The 17,158-nt window shown below is 41.8% G+C and overlaps 1 protein-coding gene across 4 annotated transcripts in view; it reads left to right on the top strand.

Annotated features, from left to right (window-relative positions):
- aatkb (apoptosis-associated tyrosine kinase b) overlaps positions 1–17,158 on the top strand; it is a 344,410-nt gene that overhangs the window by 312,399 nt on the left and 14,853 nt on the right. For 3 of the 4 annotated variants that reach the window (XM_068058412.1, XM_068058413.1, XM_068058414.1), the window contains exons 7-9: positions 5,557–5,690; positions 8,133–8,217; positions 11,853–11,974. In XM_068058412.1, the coding sequence (XP_067914513.1) occupies positions 5,557–5,690; positions 8,133–8,217; positions 11,853–11,974 (341 nt within the window). Of the gene's footprint in view, positions 1–5,333; positions 5,435–5,556; positions 5,691–8,132; positions 8,218–11,852; positions 11,975–17,158 lie in introns of those variants that run through there. The other variant, XM_068058415.1, reaches the window with a different exon arrangement.

Raw genomic sequence — 17,158 nt, 5'->3', positions numbered from 1 at the left:
TCACTTCTGGTGCTGTAGCAATCCTCAGCAGGAATCTGTTGGCCAGTTAGGACAGTGATTGGTCTCCATCCCCTGGTTTGTTCAGAATCATTGGTGTTGTGGTTTGTAGAGACAGAAAGGCAAACCTGCAGCAACCAGGCAGTCATCAGTTTCCAAAGGGATGACAGATGGACTGTTCCAAAGGGAATTCCATACACTGTAGTGTTAATTTCCAGAAGGCATTTGATAAGGTACCACATCAAAAGTTAATGCGGAAATTAAAAGCTCATAGTGTAGGTGGTAGCATAGTGGCATGGATAGAGGATTGGCTAGTTAACAGGAAACAGAGTAGGCATGAATGGGTCATTTTCTGGTTGGCAAGATGCAACAAGTGGTGTGCCACAGGGATCTGTGCTGGGGCCTCAACATTTTACAATTTATATTAATGACTTGGATGAAGGGACCAAAGGTATGGTTGCTAAATTTGCTGATGACACAAAGTTAGGTAGGAAATTAAGTTGTGAAGAGGACATCAGGAGCTACAAAGGGATATAGACAGATTAAGTGAGTGGGCAAAGATCTGGCAAATGGAGTATAATGTTGGAAAATGTGAAATTGTCCATTTTGGCAGGAAGAATAAAAAAGAAGCATATTATCTAAATGGTGAGAGATTGCAGAGCTCTGAGATGCAGCGGGATCTGGGTGTCCTAGTGCAAGAATCGTAAAAGGTTAGTATGCAGGTAATTAGAAAAGCCAATATAATATTATTGTTTATTGCGAGGGGAATTGAATACAAAAATAGGGAGTAAAGGTTATGCTTCAGCTATACGGGGCATTGGTGAGACCACTTCTGGAGTACTGTGTAAGGAAGTATGTAAATGCATTGGAAGCAGTTCAGAGAAGGTTTACTAGACTAATACCTGGAATGGGCGGGTTGTCTTATGAGTAAAGATTGGACAGGCTAGACTTGTATCCGCTGGAATTTAGGAGAGTAAGAAGCAACTTGATTGAAATATATAAGATCCTGAGGAGTCTTGACAGGGTGGATGTGGAAAGGATGTTTCCCCTTGTGAGAGAATTTGGAACGAGGGTTCACTATTTAAAAATAAGGAGTCGCCCATTTAAGACAGAGATGAGGAGAAATTTTTTCATTCAAGAGAGTCGTGAGTATTGGGAATTCTTTTCCTGAAAAGGCAGTGGAAGCAAAGTCTCTAAATATTTTTAAGGCAGAGGTTGATAGATTCTTAATAAGCAAGAGGGTGAAAGATTATCGGGGGTAGGTGGGAATGTAGAGTCAAAGTTACAGTCAGATCAGCCATGATCTTATTGAATGGCAAAGCAGGCTCAAGGGGCTGAGTGGCCTACTCCTGCTTCTCACTTGTATGTTCGTATGTCACTGGACGAGTAATCCAGGGAACATGGGTTCCAATCCCATCATGGCAGCTGGTGGAATTTAAATTAATTAACAAAAAAAATCTGAAAGCTAGTCTCAGTAATGGTGCCATGAAACTATCATTGATAGTTTTAAAAAGCCATCAAGTTCACGAATGTCCTTTTGGGAAAGAAATCTGCCATCCTTACCTGGTCTGGCCTACATATGACTCCAGACCCACAGCAATGTGGTTGACCCTTAAATGCCCTCTGAAATGGCCTAGCAAGCCACTCAGTTTTCAAGGACAATTAGGGATGGGCAACAAATGCCAGCGATGCCCACATCCCATTAAAGAATAAAATACCTCATTCCAGTGTCTGTCCACTCTGTGCCATCTAAAATGGATGTGGACAGGGCTCCATGGAAGAACCTCAAAGTAAAAGGCTAAAATTAGAAAGATACTTTGTGGAGGACACTGACTGTGGTCTTACCTTTCACTAAAAAGCAGGAAGGTGGGGATTTTTGCGCAAAGGTACTAACATCTGTTTGTCCTTTTTGCCTCCTCTGCCCTGCTTTAAGGAGATGGGGAGTACCTTATATAGTGTACAGGACCAAGAAATCATTGCCCTGGCTGAGTAAACCTTAAAGGGGAGGTGACCCCACTGATTCATTCTCACTAATGCTGCCCTTACCCATGGTGTACCGTGGTGGAAGATTCCACTCTACAAAAAGGGGAGCGATTGTACTTGGAGTGCATGAACCTGCCCTTCAAGACTTACTGTGCGTTGTTCTGAGAACTGTATAGCACAAGACTTGCTTTAGCTTCCTCCGACATATCACTTTTTTTAGCCAGAAAGGATAAAGGTGGCTTATAACAGTTGTTATGTTCTTGAGGGAAATGTTGACAAATAACAGGACATTGCTTTCCACCCGAGATTTGCGCAATGCATGATGACTGTATAGCAAACAGCTGCCACTGTGATTTGTCCAGCATTCCCAGGAAACTTCTTTGGGGTTAAAAGAGGACAGGAGAGACATTCCACATGGGTTGTTTAAAGCTTCCTTTTTCTGCTTACCAAGATAGCATTTGCTTGTCAAATGGTGACCTCATTACTACAGCATTTTGACATGCAAATGGCATGCACGTTGAACCGTTAAGGTTGAGGCATCTGGGACATAATCATTAAACCAAGCTGGACTGAGGAAATACCACCATTCCGTTCTGTGTTAATATTACAAGATTCCACGTGTTCTTTTTATGGCTTTAGTGTTCTCCAGTGAAGTAAACATATTTTAGGTCTCTGCTTCATGAAAATATTGTTATTGAATTTTACAGCAACAACTTAAATGTGGCAACTTTAACACAATGAAACATCCCAATGAGAGAAATACCTAGCAGCATCACTTTCTGTGTAATATGAGCTAATGATGCATTCTGACAATGGCTCTTTTAAAGTAAAGTTTTTTTTAAAAATAATGCACAGACATCTGAAATGTATTTACTGGAGATATTAAGTATGGTCCCTTTGGTCCTGTGGAGGGGAATAAAAGCTGAAATTGGTGGAAATAAACCACGCTGTGAGTCAGTTTTGAAAAAGAGGTTCAGGTTTGGGGTGGAACCTTTTTGTCAGGTCAGTCCTGATCAAGGAACCCACCTTAACCGTCTTCTTACAGACTCTGAGCAACCTGTTGTGCAATTCCAGCATTTTCATTTTGTTCTTTTTATCTGGACCAAAGCAAAGGATTTAGTACAGGTGCAATCTGATCGGCTGCTCCAGTATAATTTAGTATTTAAATATTGGCCTATGGCTAGTCAGTGTGCACTATTTACACTTGGTCAGCAAAATAACTACATCAACGTCTAACGGTTCTTCAAGTCTGACGCACTAAACTTCTAATCTAATGAGCAGGCTGACTGCCGCCAGTAGATTCAGCCAGATTTGTTTTGATAGTCTGAAATTCAAATAGCTTAAATAAAAATAGTTGAACCGGTGAGATTTTAAAATACACATCCCACAATTATTGGGACGAAGACATTAATCTGGCTATACTATGCCTCCTGGTGGTTTTGTCTTGCCATTACAGCTCTGAAGAAAAGCGATCAAAAGTATTTTTTGATATGGTGAGCATGGGAAGTTGCCAACATAAAGTACCAAAAGCCATCAGTTAAATAGGTGGAAAAGCTGGGCACTATAAAAATGATGTTTATGCATAAATTGATTTATAAACAGCTGGTGAGAACTTTTATCATAATTTATAATCAATTGAGTTTTGTTGAACTCAACTATGAATTGCATTCGAGAGATAAGTATGTATTTAAAGCAACGCCTCTGGTGCTGAATGTCATTGTCTTGTCTGGTCAAGAGGATGATACATTAGTCTTGCTGCAGTCATTTATATTCATTGCAACACAAATTAATTTTGCACTGGGTATATTTCATACCAAAAAAAATTAGCAATCACAAAGAAAGTGCACAATGTTGCACTTCAGTAGTATTTTTTATTACCATATATATCTTCAGTTTTTGAAGTAACTCATACAGCACTCCATTTGTGCCAGAGAATAGTGATAGTGCCAAATAATGTCAGAAAAAAGGAACCTGCATTTATTCAGCATCTTTCATAAACTCAGAAAATCCAAACCACTTCATGGGCACTTTTAAAAGTGTAGTCATTGTTGTGACATGGGAAAACACTGGAGCTCATTTGCACACAGAAAGCTCCCACAATCAGCTAATTTTCTTTTCAGTCCTGTTGGTTGAGGGGTAAATGTTGCCCTGGACACCTTCCCTGCTCTTCTTTGAACAGTGCCATGGGCACAGCTTCAGTTTAATATCTCACACAGCAGGTGGCACCTCTGACAGTGCAGCACTCCTAAGGCACTGCACTGAGACATCAGCCGAGATTACATGCTTAGGTTTCTGGAGTAGAGCTTAAACTCACGGCCATTTGATTCAGAGACAAGAGTGCTACCACCCAGCCAAAGCTGAGACCTTGGTAGCAAATGTACAATCATAGGACATCTTCAATCCATGAAAATAGCAGAAGTTATTGTCCTGCATACAATAATACATTCTAGAGTATGTAACTAATTACAAGAAAGTACAAAGTGTCCCTTTAGAAACAGAATCTCCCCACTTTCTTCTTACTTCCCTCTTTCATGGTTCAGTGGTTAACATTCATGTCTTTGAGTCAGGTAGTTGCATGTTCAAGTCCCACTCTAAAGACTTAAATACATAATCTCGGCTGATATTTCAGTACAGTGCTGAGGGAGTGCTGCATTGCCAGAGGTGGCGTCTTTCAGGTACTGTCTGCCCTGTCAGGTGGAGCCTATGGCTGCCATTTTGAAGAAGAGCAGGGGAGTTATCCCTGGTGTCCTGGCCAATATTCTTCTCTCAATCAACATCACAAAAAAACAGATTACCTGGTGGTTATCATTTGGAATGTCCTGAGGTCATGAACGGTGCTGTAGAAATGCAAGTCTTTCATCCAGGTTGAGTTTCAAATCACATTACCAGCATGACCTTGCATCTTGTCACTGCCGCATCTATCTCTTGTAGGACATTAAAACTGTCACCAGCACTGAGCTGCTGGCAGGCAGAGTTTTAAATGTGCTTTGAAGGAGGCACAAAGCATGTAAGTGGGATAGCAAGCGGCAAACTTTCCTTCTCATCGTGCTTGGAAAGTGCGGGGCAGTGAAGATGAAATGCAATAATGGGCAGGGTGGGAAGACCTGTTGAATAAGGTCTCCATCTCCACATGTTGACCCAGGAGCGCTACATGTTCCCCAAATTTGTATAACGCAGCTTCCAGCTGCAGTAATATTATGAAGCAGGAGATCGGTGTTCTCAGTCTCCTGCTTCATATTCTTTTCTCTGTACCCACAAGGTGCCCAACCAGGGTGCCGTGTTGTTGTAGGGTTTATCCTATGAATTGTATGGAGTATTTAATATCCTTTTAACCTCACAGGATTTTCATAGCCTTCCCCCCTGCAAACCATTGCTCCCCCACTCACACCATCAACTTTGAAGCTTCATGATAACCAATAGGAAACAAAATGAGGAAATAAAACAACAACAAAAGGTATTAATATGTTCACCATTCTGCTATCCAGTGTTTATTTTCTATTGGCACAACAGACCAGCAAAAGAGGTTATCCTATACCCGTAGCTTTAATGTTTGCCTTTCACTGTTCTATTTTGAAGGGTGATTTAAAGGGTTATCTGAGGACTCATAATGCAGCTGATGAATTGGCTCCTGACCCTTCAACTCTGCAGAGAATGGCATGTGAGATCACATCAGGCCTACAGTATCTCCACAAATATAATTACATACACAGGTAAAATGCTGTCTGTACGCTGCGAGATTGCAAACACCCGCCTTCCTTCCATAGTGTAAATTTAAATTAATTTTGAATGACATTTCGGGAATTGAATACTTTTATATATAGCACTTTTATAAGTTGCCTTCTTGATTAAGGTTTGGGAAATTATACTGAAGCCAGCAAGGTTCAGCACAATCTCGTTGTCCTTTATCTGTCTGTGGGAGTTAGCTGTGATGTGTTAATAAACTAAATGTGTGTGGGCAGAATATTAAAAAGCACCTCTTGAGAATCAAGTAGCTGGAATTTCACTGTAGCAGTTTTACTTGGGTCACAGCAACAAGGAGCAGAGAGCAATGTGGTTGGTGCCAGTGGGGCTGAATTTCCTTGCAATGTTTCCTGTTTCATCACCGTAACTTCAGCGGAGACCCCTGGTGGAACTGGAGACCCCGCATCCTGGTGCTTCTCGCATCTCCATCGAAAACCAAGTACCTTTTGGAAAATTAGAAAGCATAGTATTATTGTGAACGGCCGGTCAAATTACATCGATTAGACTAATTTCACACTTCGAATCTCAATTACAAAGCAGGCAGCTCTTCTTTTTTAATGCAAAATCTTTAAGCCCTGTCTTTACAAAACTTAGGTTTTCCTTACTTGCATTTCTCTTTCATACAACTTTAGAAGGTACCACAGCGTACAAGGAAATATTCAGAACTACAACTTGATCAAAAAGCATATTTACAGGTGACTCAGACAGAAATGAGCCCGTTGACGAGGCTGACCCACTGGCACTACGGTATTGCTGCAGTGTATTGCTAGCCAAATCAGAAGAAATTGCCAAGTTAATGCATTTTGCTAATTAAGTTTAAGTTAAAAGTAGTTGATGTTTCTGAAAGGCTCATTTTCCCTCCTTTATTTTGAGCCTGACCACTGTCTCCTTTTATATGGTTCTTTCTCTCTGCTCTGTTTTTCTGCCATTCGGTTTTGTACCTGCTAGTAGCAATATTGCAGCTGTTAGCGCTAATCTCTCAAGCCTGAAGCCATTTCCTCCCTTCCCCACGCTGCTCCACCCCAACCTTTCCTGCCGTGGAGACCGTCGTTGCTGTTCATTCCCTGTAACAATATCCTGATGCTGACAGAGTGAACCACGTGGCTCCAGCATCAGTGATTTTGTTGCGGAGGGTGTTCACTCGCTGCTTGTCCGGCCAAGCTCCGTGCTCACTCCCTGACACACGGTCAGACTCTGTACATGATTTCTCGCCAAAGGTTACCCATTCTGACCTTTTTCTCCTTTTGCCTGATATTTGATAAATGTACTTGCGACAGTGTGATGGCATGCGTGAAATAAAAATAACTTAACAAAGATAACATGTCACGGAATGTTTTGATTGCATTAGAGACAATGGCATCTTTTAAGGGAACGTTGAAGCAGGAAGATAAAGGATATGGGGAGAGGATAAAGCAGTGGGATTATTTTAGCAAAGAGCTGGCATGGACAAGAGGGGTTCAATGGCCTCCTTCTGTGTAATAAACATTGGTGGTTCTATTTTAACGTTTCTTTGGTTCCCGCTGTTCATGATCTCCCCATAACATACAGCACCGAGACCATCGATTTCCACCGCCATAATATCACCCGTCTCTGCACCACCTGGGCTAAAGCACTGGTAGTTACCTGCTCCCCAGTGACACTCTGCTGCTTGGTCACTGCAAAGCGCACAGGATCAGCCCAGGCTGGTTGTCTGGCCTGATCATCGCCCATTCTTGTGGGGAGGTACCTAGTTTCCAGGAAAAATCGTTCCCAAATCCAGCGGGCCAGATCAAACACAACGCAGCCTGTTGCAGCAGCACTGCACTGCACTTGTAGAATTGCAAACAACTTGCAGGCTTTCCTACCTTGGACCCCAAGTAAAATGCTTTAAAAAAAAAATTCAACCAGCTTGGAACATTTCAGGCGCTCCTCGATGTTTCAGCAAGTTTATCTTAGTCATTGATCGTACCCTGGAGCATCCCACATGCAAAGGCTGGCTTTATTGCTGCAGCTGATCTCAGCCGGGAAGGCTGAAGCCTGTGGGGATTGGCGTCAGTGTCCTCCGATCAGGTGGGAAACAATTGCTCCAGCTCCTGATTGCCTCCCAGCCACGTCCCGCTGGAATTTCATGACTGAACATCCCAAGAGGGCAGGGGCAGACTTGGTTCAATAGCCTCCTCACTCGTCATACATGACTATACCATGTTGAGGGAGGCTTCATGGACCAACTGGTCTTTTCCTGTCTGTCAATTTCATACGTTTGTATGATTAATGGACACTTGGGTGAAGTGGGTGTTTTTGATGCCTATTGAACCACACGCTAGCTGTGCCTTCAGGAGATGAACAGAATTGACTATAATTGAGTAGCATTTAAATTGTATCTATTTGCATCCACTATTATAGAGTAATAGCTGTGGTTCTCCTTTGTTCAGTGACTTCGCCCTGCGAAACTGCTTGCTGTCTGCAGACCTGACTGTTAAAATTGGAGACTATGGACTGTCTCACAATAAGTACAAGGTAAATGAATAAGAAATGAAGAATTGGATGTACATTTGAACTGTGCACATTTTTATTTTAGGCATGCTTGCATTATGAAATAATACATTGGTGTAGTTCCAGAAATGTCAGGAAGATTGCGTTTTGCCCTTCTTTACTATTGTCCGTTCAGGGAGAAATTCACTGTAAGGTGGTTCAGGTTTGTGAGGTGACGCAGGGGCCTCGTGAGTAGCTAAGACATATCGCATAATCGGCAGCACTGCCCATACTGTTCCAACCATTAATTGGTACTGCTGCAGCGCATCATTGGTCTACGCACTCTCTCAATCAAGGAATGACACAGGTGATCTTCTGAAAAAAATTCACAGTAGATTGTTGAAAATAAAACAGCAGAAAAATACCATAAATACACGGTAAGTTAATCAGTGTCAGAAAGGGAGACAAAGGCTTCAGGTATTATCTGGTGAAAAGTATTGCAAAGTTTATCTTAATGCAAGTTTGGCGGTGTAGAGGTTATGCTAATGTGCTAACAATCCATTATTTGTTATGAGTTTAATTTAATAAATGTGGTTATTTGTGGGCTGACCTGAAAACAAAATTTATCATAAAAGCTGTCATTTTGTTGTACAAATTTAACTAATGTCCTCCAGGGAAGAGAACTTGCCACCCTACCCACTGTCGGAAGACCCAGTTGAAAGACCTATTGAGCAGCTACAACAAACTAGCACCACTGTGGGAGTAGCATCACCACACGTACTGCAATGGTTCAAGCCCAAGACTCACCACCACCAACTCGGAGCAACTAGGGTTGGGCAATAAATGCTGGCCTTGCCACTGTTACCCACACCCTGAAACAGTTGATAGAACAAATCTTTCTCTGTCAGATACTGATTGACCTGGTGTGGATTTTTTTTTTAGGTTTCCGACATTTATTTTTCTTTTCAATCTCCACTTCAGGAAAATTCTTCTCAAACAGGGGGGTTGCTGAATTTGCTGCAAGAGTGCTGTGCAGCTGAGGTCTTCCCCACTGTCAAACTGGACCAGATGTCCTTACAGCTAGAAGCTAAACTTGGCTTGTACTTGAAAGATGCCCATATTCAGCCAAAGTGGCAGAGTTTCATTCATAAAATATCCATACTTACGCCACAGAGTGATGGGGTACAGGGGATCCCTCACAGAGGGAGCTCCTGCCCCTGAGACATGTGGGGTAGATCTGGACTTTGTGCGAGAGCGTAATGTAAAGTAAGCTGCTGATTCATTATCACCCATTTTACACTTTTGCACCGTTGAGCTCTAGCCCATTGTGAGGAGAAATCAAGTGCAGAGAGAATAAAGTGGAAAAGGAGTAACTCGGACCTCCCTTGTCCACCTCCTGAGTGATTCATAGATGTTGTTTGGACATGGAGAGATCATGGAAGGCAAATAGGAGAAAGTAATAAATACTTTACTCTATAAACCGTACTTTTAAAAGTTCTGTTACTAAGGACGACTGAGATTGTTCTCATTGTGGATAACACCAACATACAGGACAAAAGGCCAAGAATAATACAATCCTGGCCAAAGAAATGCAAAATGAATGTACTCACACCTCAAACATTCCTCATCATTGCTTTACTGCAGCTCTTCGTTTTATGAGATTTTGATTTTATTTCCCAGTGTTTTTCAATATTTTATCTCACTCTTATCATCGTCCCCCTTAGCTTTCGTCGGATTATCCTTGCAATCCCATGTTCTTATTCATCTCACTTCAAGATAACAGTCCGACAGCAGCCCTGTGGCATCTAGTTCAATGATCGGTAAGCAACTGAAGTCTCTGACCATCACCCAGTGAGGAAGGATAGAGCTTTCTTACTCTGGGGTGTACCAACACTAGCAATGGCCGTGGTGGGGCTTCCCCAAGGTTCAATTTCCCTTAATAATTGCATAATATAGAGTTGTGATGCCAGGGTCTGTGAGGTCAGAAGTTCGATTGATTATTAAAGATTCTGTGATTGGAATTAATTTTCTGAGCGTGTGATGTTGTACTTTGTGATGTAAGATGGTTCTTTTTCAGTAGCCAGCTCTAGTTGGTTGGTAACAGTCGTTGAATTAAAATAAGGTGGCCAGGACTGAGTATACGTGAGGATTGGAACGACACCTGATCAGAGTTTGGTTCCCCAAGTGTCAGTAGGTGAATATAATTACAGTCTTGCAGAAATGCAATGAGAAATTGGTATCTTAGTATATTTTCAGCGTGGCTGTTTATTTATCTTTTAACAATTAAGGCCAAGTGTCAAACAACATGTTAGTATCATGCTACAAAGTTATAGAAATACATCTGGCTGAACAGTCTTCGCCTCAGCTGATCTCAGTGGCAGTAGAGAGGTGGGCCACTACATTTGGTTTCAGTGTTTCGGGCTAGGGAGGAGAAAGTTCATGTAGGGTTCTTGAGCACTGTTCAGCAAACCCTGCTGGAAAAGGGGGTGGTGGGGGCGAGCGACTAAAAACGGGGCTGGGGGGGGGTGGTGGGGTGGGGGGGGGGGGGGGTAAGAGATGTCAAATGGGCTGCTGACTCGCCACCATCCGTTTTACACTATCATAAAAAGTCAAGGTCTACCTCAGTGTGTGTGGTGGGCTTTGGGTAAGAAGAGGACTGAGCTTACCTCTCATGCCTTCGACAGTCAAATAGCTAACTAATCATCATTGTCTGGTTGACCCATGAAGAATGTCCAGTTGTATGAGGTCCTAGATTCCTGCCCTTGCCCATGGAATTGTACCTCAGCATAAGCCTTTAGGACAGGAGGGGATTAAAAGGACATAATTATTACTTTATTAAATAAAAACATATATCCATCCACATTCAGAGTCTTGTTACATTTAGACTACATTTAGGCTTGTGATCAAACGACCGCTCTATTGTGTGATTGTTATGGGGAAGCCCTCATCATGGCCATTGCTAGTGTTGGTACACCTTAATTAAAACAAACGTTTGTCCTTTCTCACTGGGCGATGGTCAAAGAGCAAGGCCAAGATTTCAGATCCTTACTCTGAATTAGATTCCACACGGGCTGCTGTCAGACTGTCATCTATAAGAGAGACCAATGAGAACAAAGAATTGCAAGAACAATCCAAGGAAAGCTAAGGGGGGAAATGATAAAAGTGAGGTAAAATATCAAAATAAAGAAGTAAGTGGGAGAAAGAGAAGCAACATTTTCTAAAGCGAACAGAAGAAATAAGATCAGGAGTAGGCCATTCGGCCCCTCGAGCCTGCTCAGCCATTCAATAAGACCATTGCTGATCTTCCACCTCAACTGCACATTCCCGCCCGATCCCCATATGCTTTCATTCCTTTGAGCTGAAAGTGAGCAATGATGTGCAAAATTAGAGATGAAAGTTCTTCCCTGACATTTCTTTGGGCACCATCATGGCCCTTTTGTTTCCCTGCATATTGATGACGTCATCCTAACTAACTGGGATCATCCTAACTAACTGTTTCCCAGTTTCTGAATTACCAAATGAAGAGTATTATATCAAAAACTGGAAAGAAAGAGTTGGGTTAATGAAGATTAATGGAAAGTGACTGACATTCCCATTAAATTTCACTGTTGTGACATGTTGGTGTGGGATTCTCTGGAAGCTGACTGGTATGAACACTGTCTTTCTAATATTTTTAACAGAAAGATTACTTTGTAACTCCTGACCAGCTCTGGATTCCATTGCGCTGGATTGCACCTGAGCTTATCGATGATGTTCATGGGAATCTGCTGGTGGTGGATCAAACCAAGATTAGTAATATCTGGTGAGCAAGTGGTGAGAATGACTGCAGCAGTATCCCAGTTATCATAGAACAGGACATAGAAATGGAAATCATTTTGGTGCATTTTTTAAAATATTCTGTATTTTTGAAGGACTGTTTTCCTTGTGGAAGAGAAGGTTGAGAGGAGATTTGATAGAGGTGTTCAAAATCATGAGGAGTCTGGACAGAGTAGATAGGGAGAAACTGTTCCCATTGGTGGAGGGATTGAGAATGAGAGAGCTCAGATTTAAGGTAATTGGCAACAGAAGCAATGGCAATGTGAAGAAAAACTTTTTCACGCAGCGAGTGTTTAGGATCTGGAATGCACTGCTTGAGAGTCTGGTGGAGGCAGATTCAATCGAGGCATTCAAGAGGGAATTGGATTATTATCTGAAAAGGAAAAATGGACAGGTCAATGGGGAGAAAGTGGGGGAGTGGCACTAGGTGAACTGCTCCTTCAGAGAGCCAGTGTAGACACAACAAGCCATGTGGCCCCCTTCTGTGCTGTAACTATTCTATGATTCTATAATTTTGGTCTTCTTCCAAATGGTGAAAAACCAGTACTGGGGAACATACCACTTTCCCATCATTGATAACTATTCGATTGTATCACCGATGTCACTTTAAGTCAATCAGGTGCAGAGCACAATTTCCTCGAATGGGAATATCAGTAATAAAAGGGCACTTCCCACAGCATCTTTGTAACATTTCCTTTCCCACCATAAACTATTCTTGTGTTCTCACGAGGTGCAATTGCCAATTTCACCCATTATGGACTGGTCACTCATTTCCGGTAGAAGATTGCAAATAAAAGAAAGAACTCACATTTCGATACCACCTTTTGCATTCTCAGGATGTCCCAAAGCATTTCACAGCCAACAAATTTATATTTGAAGTTTTGTCACTGCTTTGCTCCTCTGATAACCTCACATAACAAAAATAGTCTTTTTTTAGGGAAGAACATGATGGGATATGGAACAAAGGTGGGTGAATGGAGTTGAGGTACAGATCAAATAGAACAGGCTCAAGGGGCTGAATGGCCAACTCCTGTTTCAGTTATGTGGGCATTGAGGTAGCCAATAATATACTGCAAGGTCCCACGGACAACAAATGAACGACTGACCAGGTAATCTGTTGTATGTGGTGTTGGTTGAGGGACGAACGTTAGCCACGGAACCTTCAACATCCACATAAACAAGCATCAGTTTAATATCTTATGACTTGAATGCTTTTAAAGATGCATTCAGACCGAAGATAATGCTGAGGTAATGCACATTGAGTAACTAAGGGGTAGGGCCATGGCTCAGTTGGCACTACTTCATCTCTAGGTCACAAGGTTCTGGATTAAAGCACCACTGCAGGACTTGAGCACAAAGATCAAGGCTGACACTCCAGTACTGAGGGAGTGCTGCACTATCAGAGGTGCCGTCTTTCAGATGAGATGTTAAACCGAGGCCCTGTTTTCCCCCTCAGGCAGACATAAAAGATCCCTTGGCATTATTTTGAAGAAGAGCAAGGGAGTTATCCCCAGTGTCCTGACCAACATTTCTCTTGATAGACTCTTTGTTGTTCGAGTATGTCAAAGCTGTAAACTATTTCATCGTCTTCCGTGGGTCCTTTCATGACTGAAGAGTCAGATGCGGGATTGACATGGACGTCCACAGAACTGGCAGTTCATATTGTCATTGGTGCTTGGGGGAAGCTCTGCAGCTGTGCCACCTTTGGCCCTGCTCTGGGCATGGTGTAGGAACATGCTGAACCTGATTTCAGTGCTTGCCTCCATCACAACATTATCTGTTCATTATCACATTGTTGTTACAGGAGTTTGCTGTGTGCAAATTGTCTGTCACATTTCCCACATTACAACAGTAACTACACTTCAAAAGTACTTTGAGAAGACCGGTGGTTGTGAAAGTGCTATAAAAATGCAAGTCTTTTTCTTTTAGAAGAAGACTTGGTAACTTGTAAGAGACAAGTTGACGAATGAGGTATAAGGGTTTGAACAAAATAAATTCTGTATTCTGCAGATCCTTTGAGAGATTTCTTTAAAGATTTGTATTTCCAAAAGCGCAAAATAAATTATGCAAATATTGGAGTGTGTAATAAATTTCAGTTATCTTGGTGGTAAGAATATATCATGCAATCTGACCTGCACATCCGTTACTGGGTCATAAATCATTATCAAAACCAAATCTCTTTTGCAATTTAATTGTCTTTGCTTATTTAATGTTCAAACTGGACTCCTAGAGAACAGGTAGTCCTTACGAACCAACTCATTTATTTATGAAATTTATTATTGGCTTCAATGATTTATAATTTCTTTTACTCTCCATGACCTATAACAAGAGTCATATTTCCAGCATGCTACCAGCCTTGACTGTAATAGAAAAGTAAAAGGTAAGTTCAGACATCACCTTTCAGTGATCAAATATTAATCAGTGCTTGTGATTTGAAAGTAAACTCACAGCCTCCCCATAAATCTGTAGGCCAAAGGGAAATGGATGCCACAATTGGTTAGAAGACAATAAAGTCTTGTCTCTAGTTGCTTTTACAATTAGCAATTCTGTAGGTTGGCTTCATAGATGATGTTCTTGCCCAGCCTCCCATGTTTACCTTACTAAAGAAAACTCCCTCGTCCCGAAAGTAGGATCATAAACCAGTCATCATGTTTATAATTACCAATTCAGTATGAATGGGAGCAATTTCATTCAAAGCTGCCATGAAGATGATTTGTTTGGGAATAAGATGGCACACTGATGGTTTGATAAGCATTCTTTTACGCATTTAGGTGAAGGCACAATGATGGAGCAGAATAGGAGCAGCTGTACCCAACCCATGCTTAATCTCATCTTAAAAGTGATGCTGGCAATGGGCACAAAAGTGAAAATGTTCCACTCACCTTGAGAAGCATGAGTTTGCCTGTTTTTAAAAAAAAAAATAAAGTTGGAGTTTAGGTAATTGGGGAAGGAATTAAAAAGTGATTTTTTTTTTTGAGCAAGCCCATTGGCTCCAACAGTCACCTTCGACTGTCAAACTGGGGATATAGATTTCAGACCAAGCCTTAATGGGCATTTGATCTGGGCTGGCATTTAGGATTGGGTCTTCTGGTTGTTAGCTGGACCACCACATGCTAATCGGAATGGAGCCCTCAATCTCTAAAGGAAACAAATCACAACTTTACTGCTGTCAGCTGATACAGAGATGCAGTGACAACATTATGGACAAGTCTGCAGCCCTCTTAACATCAGCAGTCATGCACTCAATGATAAGACAGCACTTGTAATAAGTGGCTAAAGAACATAGTAATTATGTGAGAGAAAAATTGCAAAAATGTGAGAGAGAAAGCAAGCTAAAGCAGGAAAATGTATGCACAGATTGGGAATATTAAGACTCAAGATGGTTTTTGGAAAAAAACTTAGCAAATAAAGAGCTTTCCTGTATCAGTTTAATTATAGTTACAGTGAAATTCCTATCCCTTGTGTACCACCAGCACACACAAAAACATCTCTACACAACTTGGTGTGCTATTAATTAATCAGTAAAGGCTGTTGATTAAATATTAAAAACAAGTGACTGATTCTCTATAAACACTGTATTGTGTTTCACATCCTCTCATCCAAAACTAAATGCCAAGACATCTATCGGAGCACATTGTAGTGTACATTAATGATTTAGACGTGAATATAGGAGGTATGATCAGTAAGTTCGCAGATGACATGAAAATTGATGGTGTCGTAAATAGTGAAGAGGAAAGCCTTGGATTACAGGACGATATAGGTGGGCTGGTAAGATAGGCAGAGCAGTGGCAAATGGAATTTAATCCTGAGAAGTGTGAGGTGATGCATTTTGGGAGGACTAACAAGGCAAGGGAATATACAATGGATGGTAGGATCCTAGGAAGTACAGAGGGTCTGAGGGACCTTGGTGTACTTGTCTATAGATCACTGAAGGCAGCAGCACAGGTAGATAAGGTTGTTTGGAAGGCATTTAAGATACTTGCCTTTATTAGCCGAGGCATAGAATATAAAAGCAGGGAGGTTATGATGGAGCTGTATAAAAAGCTAGTGAGGCCACAGCTGGAGTACCGTGTACAGTTCTGGTCGCCACACTATAGGAAGGATGTGATTGCACTGGAGAGGGTGCAGAGGAGATTCACCAGGATGTTGCCTGGGCTGGAGTATTTCAGCTATGAAGAGAGACTGGATAGGCTAGGGTTGTTTTCCTAAGAGCAGAGAAGGCTGAGGGGGGACTTGATTGAGGTATACAAAATTATGAGGGCCATAGATAGGGTATATAGGAAGAAATCTTTGCCCTTAGCGGAGGGGTCATTAACCAAGGGGCATAGATTTAAGGTAAAGGGCAGGAGGTTTAGAGGGGATTTGAGGAAAAAAAATTTCACCCAGAGGGTGGTTGGAATCTGGAACACACTGCCTGACGAGGTGGTAGAGGCAGGAACACTCACAACATTTAAGAAGTATTTAGATGAGCACTGAAACGCCATAGCAAACAAGGCTACGGGCCAAGTGCTGGAAAATGGGATTAGAATAGATAGGCTTGATGGCTGGCACGGACACGATGGGCCAAAGGGCCTGTTTCTGTGCTGTATAACTCTATGACTCTATAACATTGAAGGCTGGTATGTGGAGAGTATCAATTGGGCCCTTATGTCATACAGTTATAAATATTTTGTTCATGATTTGAGAGCTTTAATTACTAGTGCAGCAGAATTATTCTACCACCTACAGTTGTGAATATTAATCTTGTGTTGCTGTGTGGTTCAGACAAGATATTATATCCAAGCAGCATTCCAACCTTTCCTTTTTTTGGTACAATGTTGTCTGCATGTATTAACTTCAGTCCTTTCTTTCATTTTTCTTTTAAATAGCAAATGAACTTTCCGAGTATATTTAAGTCACCGATTGATGGTCTTGGGACTGGCTCAGTGAGTATCTGCACCCTACCATGTGCTGCAGAGGTCCTACAGACCAGGAAGGCCTCAGATCCAACCTGTTGTGTGTTGCATTAGTTGCTGTAGCTGTGAAAACAATACAGTTGGCCTCAAGTATAAAGAAGATCCCAGTTATCGGAGAGGTGCTACCAGCCATGTTGCCATACAGCAGCACGAGATACCACCCTCTGGAGAGGAACTGAGAGACTCAGTAGAAGAAAATGATGGGGAAATGCAGC

Source organism: Heterodontus francisci, chromosome 26 (assembly GCF_036365525.1).
Source record: "Heterodontus francisci isolate sHetFra1 chromosome 26, sHetFra1.hap1, whole genome shotgun sequence".
Taxonomy (NCBI): Eukaryota; Metazoa; Chordata; class Chondrichthyes; order Heterodontiformes; family Heterodontidae; genus Heterodontus; species Heterodontus francisci.
This window is presented reverse-complemented; position numbering and strand designations above follow the sequence as displayed.